Source organism: Heloderma suspectum, chromosome 14 (assembly GCF_057233095.1).
Source record: "Heloderma suspectum isolate Gila_16-S chromosome 14, 16-S_ref, whole genome shotgun sequence".
Taxonomy (NCBI): Eukaryota; Metazoa; Chordata; class Lepidosauria; order Squamata; family Helodermatidae; genus Heloderma; species Heloderma suspectum.
This window is the reverse complement of record NC_139471.1, coordinates 21,912,422-21,934,854: the sequence shown is the minus strand read 5'-3', so window position 1 is coordinate 21,934,854 and position 22,433 is coordinate 21,912,422. Positions and strand designations below refer to the sequence as shown.

At 44.1% G+C, this 22,433-nt stretch overlaps 1 protein-coding gene across 1 annotated transcript in view; it reads right to left on the bottom strand.

The window, feature by feature from the left end:
* The window catches only part of DENND1A (DENN domain containing 1A), a 296,658-nt gene that overhangs the window by 259,743 nt on the left and 14,482 nt on the right, over positions 1-22,433 (bottom strand). Inside the window, exon 2 of the mRNA XM_084820777.1 lies at positions 9,383-9,447. Coding sequence (XP_084676903.1) covers positions 9,383-9,447 — 65 coding nt within the window. The remainder of the gene's footprint in view (positions 1-9,382; positions 9,448-22,433) is intronic.

Genomic DNA, 22,433 nt, shown 5'->3' with positions numbered 1-22,433 from the left:
AAAAATGTAGGGCTGTGTTTCCAATTAACTTTTCCATAACCAAAGAATGCTCCAGTTTGTTCATTTTGCCCAAATTGTACACACTGTCACTTTTTAAAACACTGCACTTTTTATAGACCGTAGTATTATTCACTCGAGTATGGCATTTTTATGATATAACTAGCATAGGCTAGTATTTTTTTCTCTGTCTACACTAGCAAATACTATACAGACTTGGATTTGCTGAGCTCCAGAAATATCCATAATGCAGTGTCTCCAAGCAGCTGTGCTCCAAGTAGTGGATGGACATAGGAGTCAAAAACAGAATATGGTTCTACAGCATGAAGTGAAACATCTTAATCATTGTCCTTATTAATCTATGGGGAGTCTTGCTTTAAAGTCATTAGTTAATTGTTTCTTTATAATCTCAATGACTCTCTAATTAAAGTTCTTCCCCAGTCACGGAATTCTCTATAGTGAGATATAACAGCTAACTTCAGATGCATTAAGCAAAAAATTAACACTCATTAACAAGGTTACCTGTTGTGATTAAATAAGCACAAACAAGGAAAACTGTTTGCAAATTTTGTGAATGAGAAGGAGACAAGAGTTTAAAACCATACCTTTAAATTAAACCTTTTTACCAAAGCCATACAATCCATCGACTATTCAAAAGAAAAATCTGTTTGCCTCTATTTATTTCAGTGCAACTCCCAATTCTTAAAAGAGCCTGTTAACAAGCACTTAATTGCAAAAAGTGCTTCATCAGCAGATCCTTAATACTTCAGCCTTCCCAAATACTCAACAAGATCTGAAGTGGAATCTCTTCATTCTACTTGGTGACGTAAGCCCTCCCTAAATGCATGGGAAACCATTTTAAGAGACAAAAAAACAAACATAGGGCAGTGAGAGAACATGAATAACTTTTCTCCTTTTTTAAAGCATTAAAAAGTAAATTTCACCCTGCTAAGAAGTTTCAAGCTTAGCAGTGAAATTTCAACACACCGCTAAGGAGGTACTAGCTGTCAGATTTCTCGCCCATCTCCATTCTGAAAAGAAAAACTGACAGATCACAGGAGTTTGCCTTTGTAAACCAATTCAGGAACTTTCATGCTTCTTATTTGTTAGGTCAAAGGTTAAATTGCTGACCTCTGACCTCCTGCTTAGCTGCCTTTCCCTTTTTCTGTAAAGCTTTATTTCTGGCCAGTATTTACATGGATTAGTCTCTTTTCATGCTAAGAAGGAATCTGTTCAAAGCCAAAGCCTTCGTTCTGCTTGTACAAAAAGCAGCCACAATTATTCAGCACCAGACAATGACCATATTGTGGGTTTAGCCCCCCCCCCCCGCCAAACTACCTCAGCCACTGCGAGGCCCGTCCTTACTGCACGAAACAATGGACGGGGCGGGGGGGGGGGTAGTCTTATCCAGCATTCAGCAGAAAGCAAACAAAGCCGGCCCACTGTGAACTTGATGAAGATGTCAAGCTCTCTTAAAAAATATAAAAATCAACAAAAGGAGATTTTCCACTTCGTGTAAAAAAAATAAAAGTCTTGTGACCAAGACCAGTTCTACACAGAGGTCCCCCTTTCTGGTTAAACAGTCAGCAGCAAGAAAGCTACTCTGAATTCTAGATTCCTGAGGAACATCACTGGAATGCAGAAAGACACCAAAAACGTAGTGCTATTGGTAAGAAAATTAAAAGTGAAAACAATTACCAGCAGCATTTTTTGCTCCCCACAACCACCCCATTTATGTTACTACACCCCTCTGATTTCTGAGCAGATGCAAGGGTCTGGCAGTTTCCTTGCCAGACGCTTGCCAATTTCTGTTTCCTTGCCACATGGCCACGGCATTAAGAACCACCACCTCTCCAAGTTGACAGGAGAGGCAATGGCTCAGTGACACAGCTCCTGCTTTGCATGCAGAAAGTCCCCAGTCCAATCCCCAACATCTCCAGGTAGGCTTGGGAAAGATTCCAATCTGAAACCCTGGCAAGCCACTGTCACTCGGTGTCAACGATTCTAGGCTAGATGGACCCATGGTGTGATATAAGGCCACTTCCCATGGGCAGGACCACTGCACGCAAAACTTCTAAAGTTGCTTTCAGGCAGGAAGTGGTCATGGTGCGATTACAGTACTTGCCATTTCCACGTTGAAAGCAAGGAATGCTATCTCAATAAACCCAACAACAGTCTTGTAAGGCAAGTCAGTTAGACCTATATTGCAGATGGGAGGCTAAGGCTGAGAGAATAGTGATGGCTGTGCTGGGGAGCATGGGCTTTCAACCTGATTTCATGAAGCTCTGAGCATCATCTGGCTGCAGGCCCACTCTTGCTCTCTGAACGGCCTCTCTGGGAACTATTTCCTCTTCCATTTTGTGCATGCATGTCTGTGCACAAGACGGAGGTACAGACAGGATGAGGTGGCACAGAGAGAGAGGTATCTTGCAACGCTGCTAACTACCCACGTTTGGTCTGGGTTTCACCCAGTGATGGGGGCAAAATTCATTCAGTTCACATTTTAAAGTGAATTTACCTAATTTCAGTTTTGAACCACTGCGCGTACTGAAAGTCGGTTATCATTCAAAATTCACACTCCTTTGAATGTTGTGGTAGAGTTCTCCAATAATTTTAAAACATGTGTACAAACATGTGTATATTAGGGAAACAAAAATGCTTCTGAATTTTCAGGCAATTTAAAAAAAAAAAAAAAACCCTCAGCATTCAAGACAGACCGAACACTGGAGAAATTCCCAAAATTCGAGATGAACCAAACCTAAGATTGGAAAAATGAGAAGCAGAGAAACTGAAACTGATAAGTTTCATTCATGTATAATTAAGTTTTCCTGTGGGTCAAGAGCCCTTCATTTGAAAAAGATTCCCTTCATATGAAAAAGGAGTCAATTTAGGGTAGAATCAAGATTTAAACAGGGGGCTTATGTAGAAACAGCTTTGGAGACCAATGGCCCATCTGTTCCAGCATCCTGTCTCCTGCAGTGACCAACCACATGCCTCTAGGAAGCCCATAAGAAGGGCATAAAGCCAATAGCCTTCTTCTGCCTTCGCCCCCCAGAAACTAGTATTCAGATGTACAACGCCTCTGAAACTGGAGCTTGTATATCGCCATCACGACTAGCAGCCATTAGTAGACCCACCCTCCATGAATGTATCTAACCCTCTTTTAAAGCCACCATTGAAGCTAGAGGCCATACCAACCCTTGCGGCAGCAAGTTTTATAAATTAATTGCACACTATGCTAATAAGTACTTCTTGGTTCATAGCTCAGTCTTAGCCACAAAGGACATCTTACCTCTTGGGTTATCTACCCTCTGGGACAATTTCAATGTCCAGTTTTGTCCAGCTTCAGATACAACCTGATGCCCCCTGGAAGTTTGGACTACAGCTCCCATAATTCCTGACCACTGGGCTGGCTTGTTGGGGCTGATGGGAGTTGTAACCCCAAACATCTGGAGGACACCAGGTTGCCTATCCCTGGAAAGGAGATTAGACCATCAGGGGAGTGTCCTGTTCTATGGTTGAGGCTCACAGAGGAAGCTGATAGCATCTGATGGCAATCAGATCAATGCAGGAAGAAAATAGGACCTTGGATAGCTCCAAGTGGCTCTTGGTGGCTAGAACATTCTACGAGAATATGAAATGTTGTCTCAGCATGGAGCTAAAACCAACTGAAGCCTTATGTAGGTTAACAAGACCTGTAGTGTGGTCAGCCCGCCCCTCCTGGAGGAGCTGACTGGACTATTAAAGGGCCCTCACCTGATTTTACTGTCAGACCTCTGCGAGGTTGGGGAGATGGAGTTTCTGCCAGGGACTCATCCTTTGAGCCAGAGGACAATGGCAGGGCTGTGTCCTCTGGCCAGGAGGGCCCTGAATAAGGCACTGACTGTCATACCCTTAAGGAAGTAGCCTATAGCTCATCTTCATCAGAATCCTCTGCTGTACACTGGACAGACTGGGGGTCATGTCAGGGAGGGGCCATAGTTCAGTGGCAGAGCACCCGCTTTACATTCAGAAAGTCCCTTGGAAAGCTGCTGGCACTCGAGAGTTGACAACATCAGACTATATGGACCAATGGTCCAACTCACAGTAAGGTATCTTCTTATGTTCATAGACAACTTCATCTGCCAGCAGCTACTGCCATATTAGCTAAATGAGACATACCTCCATGTACAGATACAGCATACCTCTAATCAGCCTTCCCCAACCTGGTGCCCTCCAGATGTTTTCGACTTCAACTCCCTTCAGCCCTGACCTGCATGGCCAATGGTCATGAATGCTAGGAGTTGTAGTCCCAAACATCTGGAGGGGGTCGGGTTGGGGAAAGCTGCTCTAAATACTCACTGCAGGAAAGCAATTGTGAGAGGCGCTATTGCCTTCATGTCCAGCCTGTGTGCTTCCAAGAATCCTGAGCAATATTATAAAAAAGGATGCTGTACTAGGTGGACTCTTAGCCTGATCCAGCAGAGCTTCTATGGTCATAATCCAAGAACTGTATTTGTGCCCAATTTTTAAGCACAAGGAACAGCCTAATTCTCACTTTGTTGTCACCTCTGGAAGTCCTACCACAGGAAAAGTGTTGTGTGTGTGTGTGTGTTTTAAGGCCTCCATACACAGCAGTATCTCCCAGCTGAACTTGGAACTTTGATAATGTTAAGGCAGAGCTCTTGTGATCTCCTGAAAAAATAAGGAAGTTACTACATGGAGGACAGATCATGAAGTACTTCCATCAACTACTCAGCCAGCTTCCAGCAGGAACCAGATTATGGATAAGCACTACACTCAGAGCCAGTTCAAATGCAAATGTGCCCATTCTCTCAAACAATAATAAACTCCCTCCGAGTTAATAATTTCCCCTGGAAGATTCATCTCCCTTTTCAACCTAGTGGTATGTTTAGGTGAAGAGAAAAGAAACACACAGTGAGACTTAGCAGCCAGGCCTTTAAAATGCCTTTGTTGTAAAAAGAAGCAGCCGAAACTGCCATTTCCTTTACTAATCCTGGGGAACATTTGTTAAAAACTGCAACATGCTCATCACTTCATCCTTGTGCTATGTAACACATTTAGGTTTCTAACTTAAACCGTGATATGTGTGTGTGTTTTAAAGGGGGGGAAATGAAAGGAGGGCTTTAGCTGCACTAAACCATTTTAGCTTTTCCTTGAACACACAGCACGTGGCTCTCACAAAAAGATGAAAGAGGAGGTCCTTGGAGAGAAGGGCCTTCTGGCTCACTGCGTGGCAAAGCTGAGGATCCAACACTCTTTTCTGATGTCTCGTTTGGCAAGCGCGCGCGCGCGCACACACACTATACAAAAGCTTCCTACACAGGGAGAAATTTCTCACTTTTGTGAGCCTTTTACTTTCAAATGTTCCAGCTTTGGTGACTTATCTTGATCAGTTATTTTAGACTAACAAATGCACTTTTCCCTCTAGGCTATTAGCCACAGAGCTGTACCCAAATCCTCTTCATTCCTCCTTCTAACAAGGAAGGCCTTTTGGCACAGGTCTCAAAGATCAGTGGATTCCGATAACGGCTCATTTCTGGCCCATGACACATGGCAGCTTTCTTTAAGAAAACAAAATAGGCAATTTGAAGGCAGAAGGAAAGAAAAGGGAAACAGACAGTATCTCTGATTTTTATTCTCACTGCAGTGTGTGACTTCTTATGAGGTTACTTTCAGTCTCTCTGAATAACAATGATTCTACTATTTATTATGAGAATGTAAGTGATAACATGTCCAGGGGTATCATATCAAATATTCCAAGGGCAAAAGGTGTGTGTGTTTAAAACTTGCAGAAAATTTATAATTAAGGGAACAGATTCCAATGTCCAATATCTGATATAGATACTGGCCCCCAAAGCTTCTTTCCCGTCTTCTCAACTGATTGACCAATTTGCTTTATGTACGAAGTTCAGTTTCACTACAATATAAGCTTAAAAATCAATAGTACTGGCTGTGTAATGGCAGCATTCCACATTCAGAGGCCAGACCATGAGGTGGTGTTGGGGAAATATTTAGAAAACCATATCTGCAATAGCATCGAGTTTTAGAAACATCCACAGGCACAGCTGGAAATAGACAATAGGACATTGGCAGGGACACACGACTTCAGATGCAAGCAGGTCTCTTAATACATCATTCTTTCCAACAATAAAGATGTGCAAAAGAAAACCAGTCACTCACTCCCCTTTGGGGTGGAAAAAATGCTTCAACATTGCTAGGGACATCTGGGATTACCCCAGAGGCAGCCTCAACTTTTTCATCAACTCCAAAAGAGAAGCATACATACACACGTACTCCAAATGCCAACAACCAGCAACCAAGAGACAAACAGCAACATGGCATCCAACTCAACCTTTCAACATTACAGAGAGGGGAAAATTTCACATCCCTCTTTGCTTTCATCCCACCTGTAATCACAAAGTGAGCACCAGGTAGTTTTTATCCAGCAGCCACCACCACCCAAGTCGAAGATGAAATTCCTCTATAAAAATGGCCAGAGTTTCCAACTCGTTTCTCACCCTCTCCGCTGACTCTCAAAGGCAAAAGATGCCTGCAGTTTGCGCACACACACACACACCAGTGAATTTGGCACCCTCAGCCCCTTCTGCATACTATTAGCACCTTCCTTTCATTTCAGTTACAGCACAGCTTGGGATCATCTCTTCACATAAAGGGCCTGGGTGGCTTGTTTTCTTCTACAACAACCTTCCAAGTAAATAAGAGCAGCTGAAGATGAAGTTTCATGATCATGTTTCCACTGTATGGTGAAAGAGCATGAGAGTTGATGAGTAAACCCCCAAGACACAACCTGGATGGAGGGCCCTGTAACTTAACATGTGGCCCAAGACCAAATCAGATGCCCCCTAATCCCAAACTCACCAAGCCTCTCTTCTCCAGTGTTCCCCCATTGCCATGGCACCTTCCTCTGTTCTTGAGACCAATGGCAACCCACTCCAAAAGTCTTCCTTGCACTACTGCACATGCACGTCAGAACCCGGAGTAGGTGCTATCAGCATGCTTTTGTCTATCATCTTCTTCACAGAGCATGACTATCCTATCTGAATTCTAGTTCACAAACCCCATTGGGACAAGCCATATGAACAGCTGTACTCTCTAAGGACAATTATCCATATTTTGAGGTTGCTGAGTCCCAAGGCAACATCCGTTAGGAAGGCATAAAATCAGGTGGAAACCTTTGCTCACATTTTCAGTTATAGCTATAGCTTCTGCCCCCCCACCCGATTATTTCTCTGTTGAAAACTTAGCATTAACTAAAAAAATTTTTTTTGTAAGTACCCTAAGCATGAAACTCCCACAGAATCGTTCTGAGTTTATGGAACAAAATGTTTATTAAACCCTCCAATTAAAAACCTGTAAAGAGGTTTCAGCACTCTTTAACCCACCTCCTCCCAGTGGGGAATTAATCCCTCTAGGGATGCGCAAACGAACTTCAAAAGGAAAGATTACTACCAGACACAATAATACTGTACAAGGCAATGTATACTTCCTCCAATTTTTCAAGCTTTGGGGAGATGGGAAGAAGCTAGGATGAGTTATTAAACAGGCTCAGGGACAGGGGAGTATACCAGGAGGAGCACCTACTCCCATACCAAGCTGCCACATATGACCTTTTCACTGGAGGCAAGGAAGATATCGACAAGGGAGTTCTGTTGGCTGTCGCATACTGGTTAGGGAATGCTCTTCCCATAGAGACTTGCCCACCACGCACATTAGTAACCTTTGATGCCAAGTGAAAACCTTTTTATTCACCCAGACTTTGTAAGTATGATCCATCTGTAAGGTCTTGCCTGCTGTATTTATCTCTGCTTTACTTGTTATTGTTGCATTATTAGGAACTGCCCTAGAATCAATTGTTGATGAAGGGTGATATGTAAATATTTGAAATAAATAAATCCCCCTATTCTTCTTACAATATACAATGAAATGCTTTTGCAGCAACGCGAGAAGTGCTTGAAGACACTGATTTTGCATGATGGTGAAAAGCTCTGATGATAACAACAAGTAAGAGAAACTGCCTAGTGAGCCAGGATGCTTCCCTGCATTCCATATCCTTAGAACAACCTGGTCCAAGGTGTTGCAATGCTTTAATTTTCACACAGAGCAGAAAAATATTTATTATTTCCATTTATATTCCAGTTTTCTGCATACAGCACCAAAAGTTGCCAACATGGATAATTAAAAAAATACAGGGGTGTTTATACAGGGGTGCCAACATACTGCCCCCCAAAATTGTAAATAATAATAATAATTCCTGAGTAGCCCCTTTGTTACCCTTTTAATGGTTTGTAGTTACTACAGACCATTAAAAGGGTAAAAATTAGCTTGCAAACAAGACAATTTTAATCCTGTGGGCACTCCGGATGTCATTTTTAATTTTTTGTATTTTTAATTTTTTAAAATTTGTATTCTGGAGAAAGCCACAGGTGCAGCCCGGGTGGGGGGCGGGGAGGGAGCAAAAATGACCCCAAACCTCCCAAAGATGCTCAGGCCTGTTTTAAAGTCATTAAGGGCGCAATCCTATGGCTGCTAGTCAGTGGCTAGATGGCCATAGGATAGATGCTCCGAGGTCAGTTCCCTGACAATCGACCTCCACCCCCTCCCACACTGCCTCATAGGCAGCACAGATTGGCCCCACACTTCGTGCTCGTAAGAGGAGTGTGGAGCGGTGAAAATGGGGGTGGGGTGGGGAGGGCGGAAGTACTGTTTCAATGCTTCCTATGCATCGTCCGGTGTCTGCCCCCCACTCCAACCTCCCACAGCTAGACAGCTGAAATCGGCTGTCTAGTCACAAATTCAGGGTGGCTGAAGTGCAGACGATCCCCTCTGCGCTGCTCCTGCCCTGCACTGGATAGGCAGTCACCTCCGACTTTGGAGGTGGCTGCCTATCCCCATAGGATTGCGCCCTTAGATACAAAAAAGGAACAAGACCCAGACACACACACAAAACACAACAACAGAGACCACAATAAACATATTAAGATGAGCTGTACATTTAAAGAAGTTAAGTTAGTTCAACCAAAATTTTGAGCTGGCTATGAGGAAAACCAGTTGTGGGCGCTGCTTACACCTTTTCATGAAGGACAGTCAGTCCTGGCTCGTGGTAATGCCTCACACAAAAGGCATTTCTCCCTACCGGCACTAGATGCTGGAAACCAAACACTTGCCAGCTCTCCTCAACTGGAAGCACAGAAATAAAAATGGGCTTAGTGGAGAATGAATAATGGGTTAGAAGTTCAGCTCAAGAACACCCTCAGCTGTCCCTGGTTACTTTCATCCTCATTTGCCCCCAGCAAAGTAACTCTGCCAAAAACCTGTAAAAGTGTTTCAGCCAAAACACGTAAACAGAATCCACATACGGTACCTGTGCCCACTACTGTCGGATAGGTCACTTCAACGTAGACTTCAAATGTTGCTTCTGGGTTTTGCCTGAAAGACAGCAAGCAGATATTAAATAAAAACCAACACTCTTCAGGTTGGTTCACTGAATAATGCTAGATTAAACGTAGATTAAAATAGAGGCCATGATGTTCACTGCTACCCAGTGGAGGCTGGTGGCTCCAATGTCAGTGTGGTGGTGAATCTGCCCCAGATTTCAGTCAGAACTCTAAAAGAGCTATCCAAAGGCAATGCACCTTGGATAGCTCCTTTTAAGTTCTATCTGAAACCCGGAGTGGATTCACTGCCCCACTGACATCAAAGCCACCAGCCTCCACTGCTACTAGCCGATTATCCCAGCAGACCAACTCAAGCCTCACCCTAGCGGGCCACATTCAGACAGATCTAGCCCAAGACAGCCACAAAGAAAGCCCAACTGACAGCTTGCAACATGAGGCTGCTCACCTTGCCCCACAAGCCCCCGCTCAGGACACAGGGCTCAAATACACAGCTTGCTATTTCAGTGTTTTACTGGCAACAGACATAAGCTGCAGGTCAGTTCTACATTTGTCCCCAAGCTTGTAAGCCTAGCACCAAGTCCAGGTCCCAGACATTTCATCCGCGCACTTGCTCCCCCACCCCAAAACCTCTAGAGAGTTTCATCCCACACCCCACAAAATCTCCCCAAAAGGCCGGGTCCCCATGACCGCCCCAGCCAGCTCAGTCACGTTTGCCACTCCCAGCTACTGCCTTTGCACACCCAAGACACCCTGCCTCTTCTTGCCAGCGTATGCTTAATGCTGGCCTTGCTCAGTGCTAAACCCCATGGCTCAGCCCTGCTGCTGCTGATTCCAGTTCTTTTCCTTGCTTCCAGATCAGCCAAGGGGCCTTATGGTGACAGTTGCTGATTTCACACCGAGGCACAACACACTGAGGCCAAATGTCAAGACTGCCGCCAAGGAGGCCAGCCGGATGCATGCTTTCTCTCTCACACACACACACAAACTCTTGCACTAAACATGGGGCACATGCCACTGTGAAGTTCCCTTGATCTTTCATTTCAGCACGGTGGAAGAATTTTCCAATGGACTATCTTCCTCACCGGGCCACCTTTCACTTATTATTATTTATTACATTTATACCCTGGCTTTCTTCCATCATGGAACCCAAGGTGGTGTGCTTGGGGTTCCTACAAGGCCTCCCATCCAGGTACTGACCAGACTCAGTCCTGCTTAGCTTCAGTGAGGTGGCTGCATTGTATGCCTCGAGACCAGTCCCTGGGGCCAGGGTAAAGTCACTCCCTACCTCCTGAAGCAGTGCCGTATGTTGCCCTACAGCTGCGCTGCCTTTGTATCCAGGCCACTCAGGCCCACAATTCAAGAAAGGTGCTCCAACACCTGGCTGGATGGCACCCATGTCTACCTTAACCATTGCCTGCTCCCACCCCCCTCCTCACGATTGAGAATCATGAGGCTATGGAAATGTGTGACCACAACCATTTAAAACAAAAGCCTGACTGAAAAACTACTTCCCAATCAGAGCAGCAGAGTACTTTGCATAACGGTTAATCCAGACCTGCTGTTCAAGTTACAGTAGCATGAGTGTGCGTAGGGCAACAGCCTGCTTCATCGAATGCATCAGGATCAACTAATGCCACTGGAAGCCGCTCTAAGAGAGATTAAATTAATATGATTAAAACAAAAACATTATGTCATCAAGGTAAAAGCTACAATAGCTTGGCAAAAAAGAATTGGGGTAGAAAGCAGGATCGAAGAGAGTGCCCTGTTGCTTTTATTCATATGCCTTAGTATCTGGGAACAGGGGCATTTGTGATTTTCGAAAAGCAGAAAAATTACATCTAGCATCACGTCCAGCAGGAAAAAAAAGACCAGTTGCAGACTTCAGGGAAACAGAAGCACTAAAACCATCAGCTGCTGCTGCAAGCACGTTCGCCTGCTCCCCTTCCCTTATAAGCAGCGTTGATGATTAATTATTGCAACACATTATTTAACAGTAGCTATAATTAGACCAAGGCAGCCTTTCAACACCTCCTGGAGTAGTTTTAAAAATGGGCCCACAGTTTGCTAGTCCTGTTTTCATTTTAGCTAAATGTGTGCTTTAATATTCCAAATGTGTTGCCAAAGATGGCTGGAGAGCACACTCAGTTACTCAAAGTAAAGCCAGGGAAAAGGCAGCCAGGCCTTCTTACGCCCCACCAGCGCTCAACTGATGGCAGTCTATAGTTTGGGCTGATCCTCTGCTACGTATCCCCCTATATATGAGCCGCCCCTTGAACCTGGCTTGCAAGTGGCCAAAGAACCAACATACAAGTTACTTCTGGACATGGCCGAAGCCACCAAGTGGTGAACATGCACACTCTTATAGTAAAAATGACATCTGTTTCAACTCCCTGGGCATCATCAGTGATGACAGTTATCTCTGAGGCCAGGTTTGCACATAACGCTGATCCATGGTATGGGTTGTTGAATTCTGGGTTGTCGTGATGTGTGAAAAAGGCTGCACTAACAAACTATGGTTTGTTAAGCACAAGCAACCCAGAAAGACCCGTTTCACATGTCACGGCCAATTCCTGGGTTGTGTAACCACCCAGGAATTGGTGGGGAAGGGGGGTGCGGGTGCTGCCACTTGCCTGCTTGTCACTTCTGCTTTCAATTAGCAACCCTCATTCATGTTTCGTGATGTGCAAACCTGAAACTCTGGAGTATTTAGGGGTTGACAAAAAGGCCAACGAGAGCAACTTCTCAGAGGTGTGAAAGTGTGATTTGTTTACTTTAAGCCAATGCATTTTGGAGACTGTGGCTCCTCCATCAGGGCAATCTTATAAAATGCAAAAACTGCAAACAAACTGAGCCAGCTTACTGAGGTGATAGCTATCTTACACCTGGAAACTCTGAGTTGTTTAGAGGTTAAACACTCCAAAGTTAACCAAACAACAAACCATGGGTTAACTCTGGGTTGTTTAACCCCTAAACAACCCAGGGTTTTCAGATTTGCGTGTCACAGAACAACCCAGGAATACCCCATTCCTGGGTTATTGAAAATGGAACTGCGTGAGCGGGAGGGAACCAGCTCACTCCTGTGCACTCCCAAACAACCCACAAACTATGGATTGTTTAATAGTTCAAACCAGGTTAGTGAGAACCCATGGTTTTTGTTGGGTTGTAAAGTCTGGCTTGTTTAAGCCATGGGTTGCTATGACATGTGAACTCAGAATTGTGGATTGTTCATGGGTTGTTTTGCCAGGCTACAGAGGCAGCAGGCAACAGAGGTAAAAAAAAACCCAACCTGCTCTTTGTTATTGTTCAGTCGTTCAGTCATGTCCGACTCTTCGTGACCCCATGGACCATAGCACGCCAGGCCTTCCTGTCCTGCGCTCTCTCCCGGAGTGTGCTCAAGTTCATATTCATTGCATCAGTGATGCTATCTAGCCATCTCATCCTCTGCCGTCCCCTTCTCCTTTTGCCTTCAGTCTTTCCCAGCATCAGGGTCTTTTCCAGGGAGTTTTCTCTTCGCATTAGGTGGCCAAAATATTGGAGCTTCAGCTTCAGTATCTGTCCTTCCAATGAGCACTCAGGGTTGATTTCCTTTAGGACTGACTGATTGGACCTCCTTGTAGTCCAGACGGACTCGTAAAAGTCTTCTCCAGCACCACAGTTCGAAAGCATCAATTCTTCGGCGCTCAGCCTTCCTTATAGTCCAGCTCTCACAGCCATACATTACTACTGGGAAAACCATAGCTTTGATTAGACGGACCTTTGTCGGCAAGGTGATGTCTCTGCTTCTTACTATGCTGTCTAGGTTTGCCATAGCTTTCCTCCCAAGGAGCAAGCGTCTTTTAATTTCATGGCTACAGTCACTGTCTGCGGTGATCTTGGAGCCCATGAAAATAAAATCTGTCAATGCTTCCATTTCTTCCCCCTCCATATGCCAGGAAGTGATGGGGCCAGATGCCATGATCTTAGTTTTTTTATGGTTTCAAACCAGCTTTTGCACTCTCCTCTTTCACCCTCAACAAGAGGCTCTTGAGATACTCTTCGCTTTCTGCCATTAGGGTGGCATCATCTGCATATCGGAGGTTGTTGATAATTCTCCCGGCAATCTTAATTCCGACCTGTGATTCATCCAACCCGGCGTTTCTCATGATGTACTCTGCATATAAGTTAAATAAGTAGGGCGACAATATGCAGCCTTGTCGTACTCCTTTCCCAATTTGGAACCAATTGGTTATTCCATCTCTGGTTCTGACTGTTGCCTCTTGACCCTCGTACAGGTTTCTCAGGAGACAGGTAAGGTGGTCTGGTACCCCCATCTCTTTAAGAATTTGCCACAGTTTGTTGTGATCCACACAATCAAAGGCTTTAGCATAGTCAATGAAGCAGAAATAGATGCTTTTCTGGAATTCTCTTGCTTTCTCCATGATCCAGCGGAAGTTGGCAATTTGATCTCTAGTTCCTCTGCCTCTTCGAAACCCAGCTTGTACTTAGTTCTTGGTTCGCATACTGATGAAGCCTAGCTTGTAGGATTTTGAGCATTCCATTGGGTTTTCTTGGCAAGAATACTGGAGTGGGTTGCCATTTCCTTCTCCAGTGGACCACATTTTGTCAGAACTCTCTGCCATGACCTGTCCATCTTGGGTGGCCCTGCACAGCATAGCTTATGGCTTCACTGAGTTACGCAAGCCCCTTCGCCACAACAAGGCAGTGATCATGCCAGTAGGGATGAGCAAAACTCAAGCTCACTGAAGTTCTCCGAATTCCGTCTCAAAACTCATTCCGATTCAAATCTGTATCAGATTGCTTTGTTTTTTTTCTTTTCACATGAAAATCCATGCATATTTTATGTGTATTTTTCCAAATGTTTTCATCAATTGTGCACATCTTTGACATGTATGCATTCCTCTCCCATTGATTAAAGAGTATTTGTGTGCATTTTTAAAAACTACACATTTTAATGTACATTTTTCAAGTATAATGTACACATGCTGTCAAACACATTGGGGGGGGGTACACAAATCACACTGCAAGCTTGGAACTATACAGACTTCAACTGCAGATTGTATCTTAGTCCATGTTCAGTTCAGAAGGTGTGAATTGGGTAAATCCTGATAAAAATGAACTGAAATGAATTTCCCAAACATCCCTAACTACAGTGATGTAAAGGCATTTGGGATACAGAGAGGGAGCAAGTGGAGGAGATGGGAAACAAAAATCCCAGGGATTGAGAAAACAAACTGCAGTTTGTTCAATCATCTGCCAGAGAAACCCTGGGTAGAACAAACCATGGGTTAACTAAACGATGGGTTAGCATTATGTGCAAACCAGGCCTGAATCTCCCTGCCATCAGAAGTCAGGCAGGCAGTGGTCAAAGTTGCAGCATCTCCTATTTAGAATGTCCTCCCCAGAGAAGCCAACAGGGCACCGATGCTGATGCCATTTTGGTGAAGACTTTTCCTTATTTTCCCAGACTCTTCAGTACACTGACAAGCTGGCTTAATGCTTTCATGCTTTCTGCTGGGTTTTATTGTAAAGTTCTACTCTTCTTGTTCTTTTACTGTTTTACCATTCGTATTTCTATTGCATTTTTTTTCAGGGTACCAATGCCCTGGAAAACCTGTGCTGAAAAGTAGCATAGAAATTTACCGAACACATACCTGATCTTATCACAACAATTATCATCACAGGAGAGTGCAATGGATTGAAGATGGTTAACTTTAAGCTGCGATCCTAAAATCTAGTGAATGTGGAAGTCAGTCCCATTGAATACAGTGGGAACTACCTTATTCCAAGGTAGGACTCACAGGGCTGTGCTGTTCATTTCATTTTCAAATTGCAGTTCTTCAGGATGGTGGAAGAAGCTGCTTTTATTGTCAAAGGAAAAAGGTTGATTGCTCATGTATCAGCACACAGTTTCATACTTTAGAACACCCAAAGACATTTCTTGGTTTGTCGTTTTACTCACACAACAAGAAGGGCCATCTTCCAAGCATTTCTTGGTCCAGATTTCAGGTTTCCTTGATCATTTGTTTTTAAACATAGATGGCAATCAGGCTCAGGATGAAAGCCTCAGCAACGGAATGAGAACCCCCAGTCGGTCAAGCGTTCTCACTCTCACACACATTCCTTATTATATAGGTTGGTTCAGTTGTACATTTGCTTCCTTCCAGGCTTTTCTAAAGAGTCCCCCCACTCTGCCCTAGTATAAACTCCATAGGGCTGGCTGTAGTACAGATGGGGCTTAAATCATATCACAAATACCAGCTGACAAACAGCGCCTCGGTACATTCAAGGTGGTGCTGCATCTGGCATGAAGGCTCCCCAGCAAGCCTCCATTTGTTTTTATAAGTGCTGGAATAAAAAGGGCTTTCAAAAGCTAGAACACTGGGTAACAAAGAGCATATTCTTATCCTCAACAAGTTAATACCTCGGCACAGAATTTGTTAAGTTCTCTTGAAACATCTCATAATATTATTGGGGGGAACAGGGACCCTAAAGTTTCACACCAGAGTTTACACACACACACACACACACACACACACACATGCAGGAATGACCAAAGCTCTCTTCTTTTTGTGTAATGATGGCAGCTCGTAGCTTGGTGCATCTAACGCAGCTGTCCCCAGTCTGGTGCTCTCCAGATGTGCTCAACTATTATTCCTGTCATCCCCAGCCAGCATTGCCATGCTGACTGGGGATGATGGAAGTTGCAGCCCAACACATCTGAAGAGCTCCAGATTGGGGAAGGCTGGTCTATGTCTCCAGATGAAGGAGCTTCGATAACCACATCCTAGTAGTGCAGGAAGCACAAGATTAGAAGGGCTGTGGGTCTGAAAGGCTGCTTATTTTCTAGATATATTTCACAATCTCAAGCTGAAGTTTCATTTTGGAATCAGCATCAGGTTTTAAGATGAAAACCCTCTACAGGGCTAATGGAAGAATTTCTAATCCCTTGGAGGATGGGAGACTGGTCATTTGGGCTTTCTTCCAGCTTTGCTAACACAAAAGTGTTCCAGAGTAAGTGAAGAGGAGCAACACAGGCCACCCCAAGGCCTTATCAGATTCCCAAGGGCCCTACATGTTCATTTAAGGCAGGTTTCTAGCCCTCATGACAGCAAAAGGACAGCAGGAAAGCAAGAGTACAGCCACATGTATTTGATGTGCGTTCTTCTCTTTATCACAGTCATTGGAGCCATTCAGGTTAAAATACAAAGACACAAATGGCAGGGCACAGGCTACAATTTCTTCACTTTAGCTAATATAGTCATTCAGCTGAGCTCTTGTACACATGGTAATTAGAAAAAAAATAGCCACCTGTTCAGTGATTTCTGGGACATTATCTGATAGACAATTGACTACCAATCTTTTATCTGGATGCCCTGGGAAGTTAGTCAGATAATGATAAATCATACAACATCTCAAATCAGAGTAAAAATTACAATACAAGAGTACAGAGTTTCAGGGACTTCCACCTTACATGGTCACAATCTGCTTTGAAATGGAATTTTCAGAAATCTGCCATGAAGTACAACTGTTGGCTGAGCATTATGTTTTACAAGTATGAGTGCTCTCCAAGCTTGTATATTCTTAGGAGATGTCAGATAAGTAGGTGAGGTACCATAAATTAGCAGAATCCCACAGGCCATGGAAGAACAAGTTCGGTTAGTGGCAGAGTATAGTTCCTGTGTTCCAGTACCATATAACCTCTGAATCAGAAGTTTAGAAGCTTGTTGTTGGTCACACATTAGAAGAGGTTTGAACAAAACTCCAACTGACTTAATCTTATGTAAATTACATAGTACCTTTTACTAGAATGTGTGTCTGTTAGCATAAATATACAAAGCTAGATCCTGATGGAAAAAGAATACAGACATAAGCAGAATTGTAGTGCCTGGGCCCATGCTCTGGTTTTCACAAATCCTACCCATTTCCAAACACATGGCTGCATATCCTACATAGTTAGGTAGCCCAAAATACAACTCAAGAAAAATGCCTGAACTTTTTCCAGAGCAGAATTAGTCAATTCAATCCATACAGGGATATATCATAATTGAATCTGTGATTTGGCTCTTAACGCCTTGAAAGCTGCGGGAATCGTATGACCACCTTGAGTATAATAGAAAAGGGCAACTGCAGATGCAGTGCAATTTGCAGCACAAGTATTCATTTCCAGCTCTGATCATTTCTAACTCCATGTTTTCAAGTGGCCACTGACTTTTCACACAGACAAGTGTAGCCATTTCTGTAAAGAATATTTTACCATAGGAAACCAGCAAGCCGAGGATTCGGCTGAATGTTTTGAGCTTTGGAAAGGCCTCGCCTGGGCTTCTACATCCCTTCTGCTCGCTGACCCACCAAACTTCGGCCTTACCATGCCTTTTCCATCGTCTCACACGCAGCCCCCTCCCGCCCTTACACTTTGCAAGAATGATTCCCTGCTTCCACTAGCCAAACCAACTTTCTGCTTCTCTCGCACCAGTTGTCAACATTCTGAGGCATCAGAATGCTCTGCTCCATCACAGCTCAGCAAAGAGCTCAGGGGAAAGCCACTATAGGAGACGTGGGGGGCCTCTTTCACCTCAAAGGCCTAATTCAGTTTCAGGAAAATCTCAGGGGGCGCATTCCAGTGGTGAGTTGGGCCAAAGTTACAAAAAATACCAGCATATTGTAGCTTAAAGCTTGTGTTGCCAGTAACTAAGCCTTAGGAGAGGCATTTCAACCTTTCAGAATGGGGGGCGGGGGGTGAAATCTGCACAAAAGCTGGGAAACCACCAAATTATTAGTGGTTGGGGGAAAGGGGCGTAGCCCTCTGGAGAACCTCAGAGGGCCTGATTTGGGCCCCAGGCTGGAGGTTCTCCACTCCACTTATTTGCCTCTGTGAGAGTGATAAATGTTTGCAAAAGCTTCAGGCAAGACATATGAGTCACACTGATCTAGAACACCAGATGAGCCTCTACCTAATTTCTGATATATTATCTCCAGCCTAGCTATCCAGACTGATCATAATGCTCATCTGGGCTAAAAGCTCAAGCCGCCTTGAGTCCCAGTATTGGGAAAAAGGCGGGATATAAATAAATATAATAAATATAATAAATAAAGCAGGCAGTTAAAGGGCGGGGTGATGGTGGTTCTGTAGCACACAGCAAGATCCAAGACAGCTTCATATGTGGGTTTTGTAAGGCAACCCCACAACAGAGCCAATAATCAGGTGTGAAGCATCTCTGCATATCAGAAAACCTCACTGCCAGCTGAAGTAAGCACTAGGACAGGAAGAGATTGTTCCAATTCCTTTACTGTGAGGAGAGAGCTACGTTCAAGGCAGCCCACGCAAAGACAAAACTAGCTAAGATCATCTTTAGGATAATGCATTTCTGCGTCTTTGAAAGCCAAAATATCTTTGCTAAGCAAGGCATACACAAACAAAAGCAGATGAAATTCTTCCCACTGACTGGAGCGCACACCTCTGCCTTCCGCATAAAACATTAAGGCCTTTAAGAGCATATTTTAAATGACAAATTCCTCTGGAAAGAGGCACATAACATTTCATGCCCCTGGGATAAAATTGATGTGTTTGAGGATGAGGTACATATGGGTCATAGCATGAATCATCTTAGAAGATGCATTCCTGTCTGAGAGCGAGCAGAGAATGCCTCTGAGGTTGGTGCATCTTTAGGAGATTAAAAGATCTATTACTCTAACCACATATTTCCAGACTTAGAATCATTTGGCAATGCCAACCATCTATAAAAGCACCAAAAAGAAAACTAGAGTGATTTCACTCTGCGCAATGATAACACCAGGCTCAGACAGGCCTTTATTTGTACTTCTATTCATGCAAATTCTAAAAGATGTGGAGATATAGTAAGCTAGAGAGGCACTCCAAAAGAGCATGTGGGGAGAATGTGGGACCAGTTATCTAACTGGAGATAGCAGGGATTCGAGGCTAAAAATAATAGGGAGAGAAAGGGCTTGAGTTCCCTATTACGTCACCGGACAGATTGGACCAAGTTCTAAGGTTCCAAATTCTTAGCCTGAATTGTGTGACGCTAAATAGCAATCAATAAATAAAAGTGAATTAAGAAAAGAACCCTGCAGGGAAGAGTTGTATATTTATCTCCCCACACTCCTCTTTTATTTGTGTTACTAGTGTAGACTTGCAATTCACATTGAGAAGGCCTAGTTTTGAAAGATTTAACAGTTCTTTGTAAGCAGCGGTACAGTTAGGTAATTTTAGACTTCGTAATTAGTGGTCTTACAGCTTTCCCACCCACTTCTCTTTAGGTAATGTGTGTATTACTTAGGGATGGGCGAACAAGCAATGTTCTCCGATCATCTTGCCACTTGTCTCATGCTCAATTCGCAGCAATCAAATGGAAGATTTGGGTGCATCTCCCCAAATCTGTGCAAATTTCCTCCATAGACTAAAGCAGGGCCAATTCAGTCTGAGGAAATTTGCACAAATTGAACTAGGAATTGGGAACGAGACAAATGCAAGCACATATTCCACAATTTGCAAATACTTTCGGCGGACATTTATTTATTTACAATTTATATACTGCACCAAATCTAAACAGATTCCAAAATGGTGAAAAATAAAAGATAAAATAGCACAAAGATAAGAAGAATAAAACACCATGTTAAAATTATTCTTTTTAAAACAGTATGCCAGTAAAAACCGTGGCTGGTCAGTTAAGGAAGGCTTCCTGGAATACAGCTGTTTTCAGGAGGCACCAGAAACAACACAGTGTTGGCACCTGCCCGACCTCCAGAGGCAGGGAGTTCCAAAGAAAGGGGGCCACCATGCTGAAGGCTCTTCTCCGGGTGGACTCCAATCAAGCCATAGGTCCATATGGAACCACCAGGACTTGTGCTCATGCTCAGAGCTTTGAACAGGACATGCACGCATGTTTTGCGAGCAAAAACTAAATTCTCATATTTCACTAGTATTACTTCACTTACTTCAAAATGTGGCAACCGGGTACTTTGAGAGTTTTCCTGCTCATTCTGCCAAGCAGAGCCATGGACCTCTGTCCCCAAAGTCCTGCCCGGATGGCACCACTGATTGTAAGATCATTTACCTTGTCATTACAAATGACAAGGTAAACATTACAGCTGGTAGGGGACCTTTGTTAAGCAACTGATCAGTTGTTTTGCAGCCTGATCCTACGCATACTTATTCATAGAGAAGCGGCTCTTGAGTTCAATGGAGCTGGTGTTCCCCAGCAACTGGCATACAGAGGTCTACTGCCTCTGATATCAGGGGTAATATATAGCCATCATAACTAGTAACCATTGATAGCCTTCTCCTCCATGAATTGTTGTGAGCCAGCCCTGATTGCAAACGGAGAAATCATTTTAACTTCCCCTAAAATATTACCCTCTCTCAAACAGAAAATTTATCTGCTTGTCTGATTTGCAGATACTGCCTTGTGGCAATTCTTCTATCCGCGGTCCATCATGTTATCTTAAATGCCAGAGAGTAGATTCTGCAAGCAAAGAATGGGCTCATCCCTCCTCATTCTTTTTTTCCCTTTTGTATTTGCATCTTTTTAATTGTAAAACTGAGGGCGGGGACTGTATTTTTTTTTTTTATTAACACGTGAGCTGCTCTTGGGAGCCTTGGGTCCAAATGTTTTAAATAAATAAATACGTGTGCCGTTCTGCAGAGTCTAACAGGTACCATGCTTTCACTGGGCTGCTTACAGAGAAGGGCCCTCTTCTGCAACAGACACCTGGGGTGGGGGAACATGGGGGAAAAGAGAAAGAAAAAAAAGGCGTATCTCCAGCAAGCCTGTCTGGTCTGCGGCTCTCCTCCTACCTCCCCTGCTGGCACACTCAGCCCAGACACCAAGTTTCCTTATAATATATCCACCAGTGCCTGGAATTTCTTGTTACTCTTCCATTATTTGCAGGTAAACCAGCATAGTATACAGACTGGGAGTGTCTGCACATCATGCTAAGCCATCCTGCGAATAAGCCACCGTGGGTTGGTTCTTCGCTTGCTACCCGACAGACGATTGGGCTTGCCATGGCTTGTTCCCCCCGCCCCCGCATTCTCCCTCAGTTCTCCTGCTGGCTCTGGCATGTATCCCAGGCACCTTTGCAGCAAAACTCTTCATTTCCTCAGTCCCTGCCTTGGTTTTTGCCACTCTGGGTGGCTGGCTCTGTAGCCATTCCCAACAACCCACGATGGTCGCCCTGCTGGGTTTGGACAACACAACAACCCACCATGGGTATCAACAACCCTAAACCAAACTATGGGTTCTCAGGGTGGCTTTGTTCATGAAAATAAGCCACTTTGCAGAAACTGTGCCAGGTTCACACAGCACAAACCACCATGGGTGATCAGTGGGTTGTCGTGCTGTGTGAATCGGGTTTTTACAAAAATCAGCACTGAGGTACAACACACCCAATTAAAGCTTCACCTTATCCTGACTAGCCTTAGGTAAGACTCTCTCTCTTAATCTCCCCCATCTCCCACTTTCCTGCTCCAATCTTTAATAGGGGATACCTACACTGGCCTACTTTACAGGATTGCTGTGAGGATTAGTGTAATAACCAGTGCAAAGTATTTTGGGGTACTTAGGAAAAACACTATACAACATTGGAATTATTCCCTGAACTACCAAGCACAGACCCCATAGGTCCTACACTGTAGGACTTGTGCCTGGTGCCCCACAAGCCAATCTATAGGTCCCTGTGGGGGAAAGAAGATCACATTTCCAAGTATGTTCTTGGGAGAACATAAGAAGAGCCCTGCTGGATCACACCAAGGGTCCATCTAGTCCAGCATTCTGTTCACACAGTGGCCAACCAGCTGTCAAGAGGAAACCCACAAGCAGGACATGAGTGCAACAGCAGCCTCCTGCCCATGTTCCCCAGCAACTGGTGTACACAGGCATACTGCCTGTGATCCTGGAGACAGCATAGAGCCATCAGAACTAGAACCCATGAATAGCTTTCTCCTGCAGGAATTTGCCTAACCCCCTTTTAAAGCCAACAAAAGTGAATTCCATAGTTTGA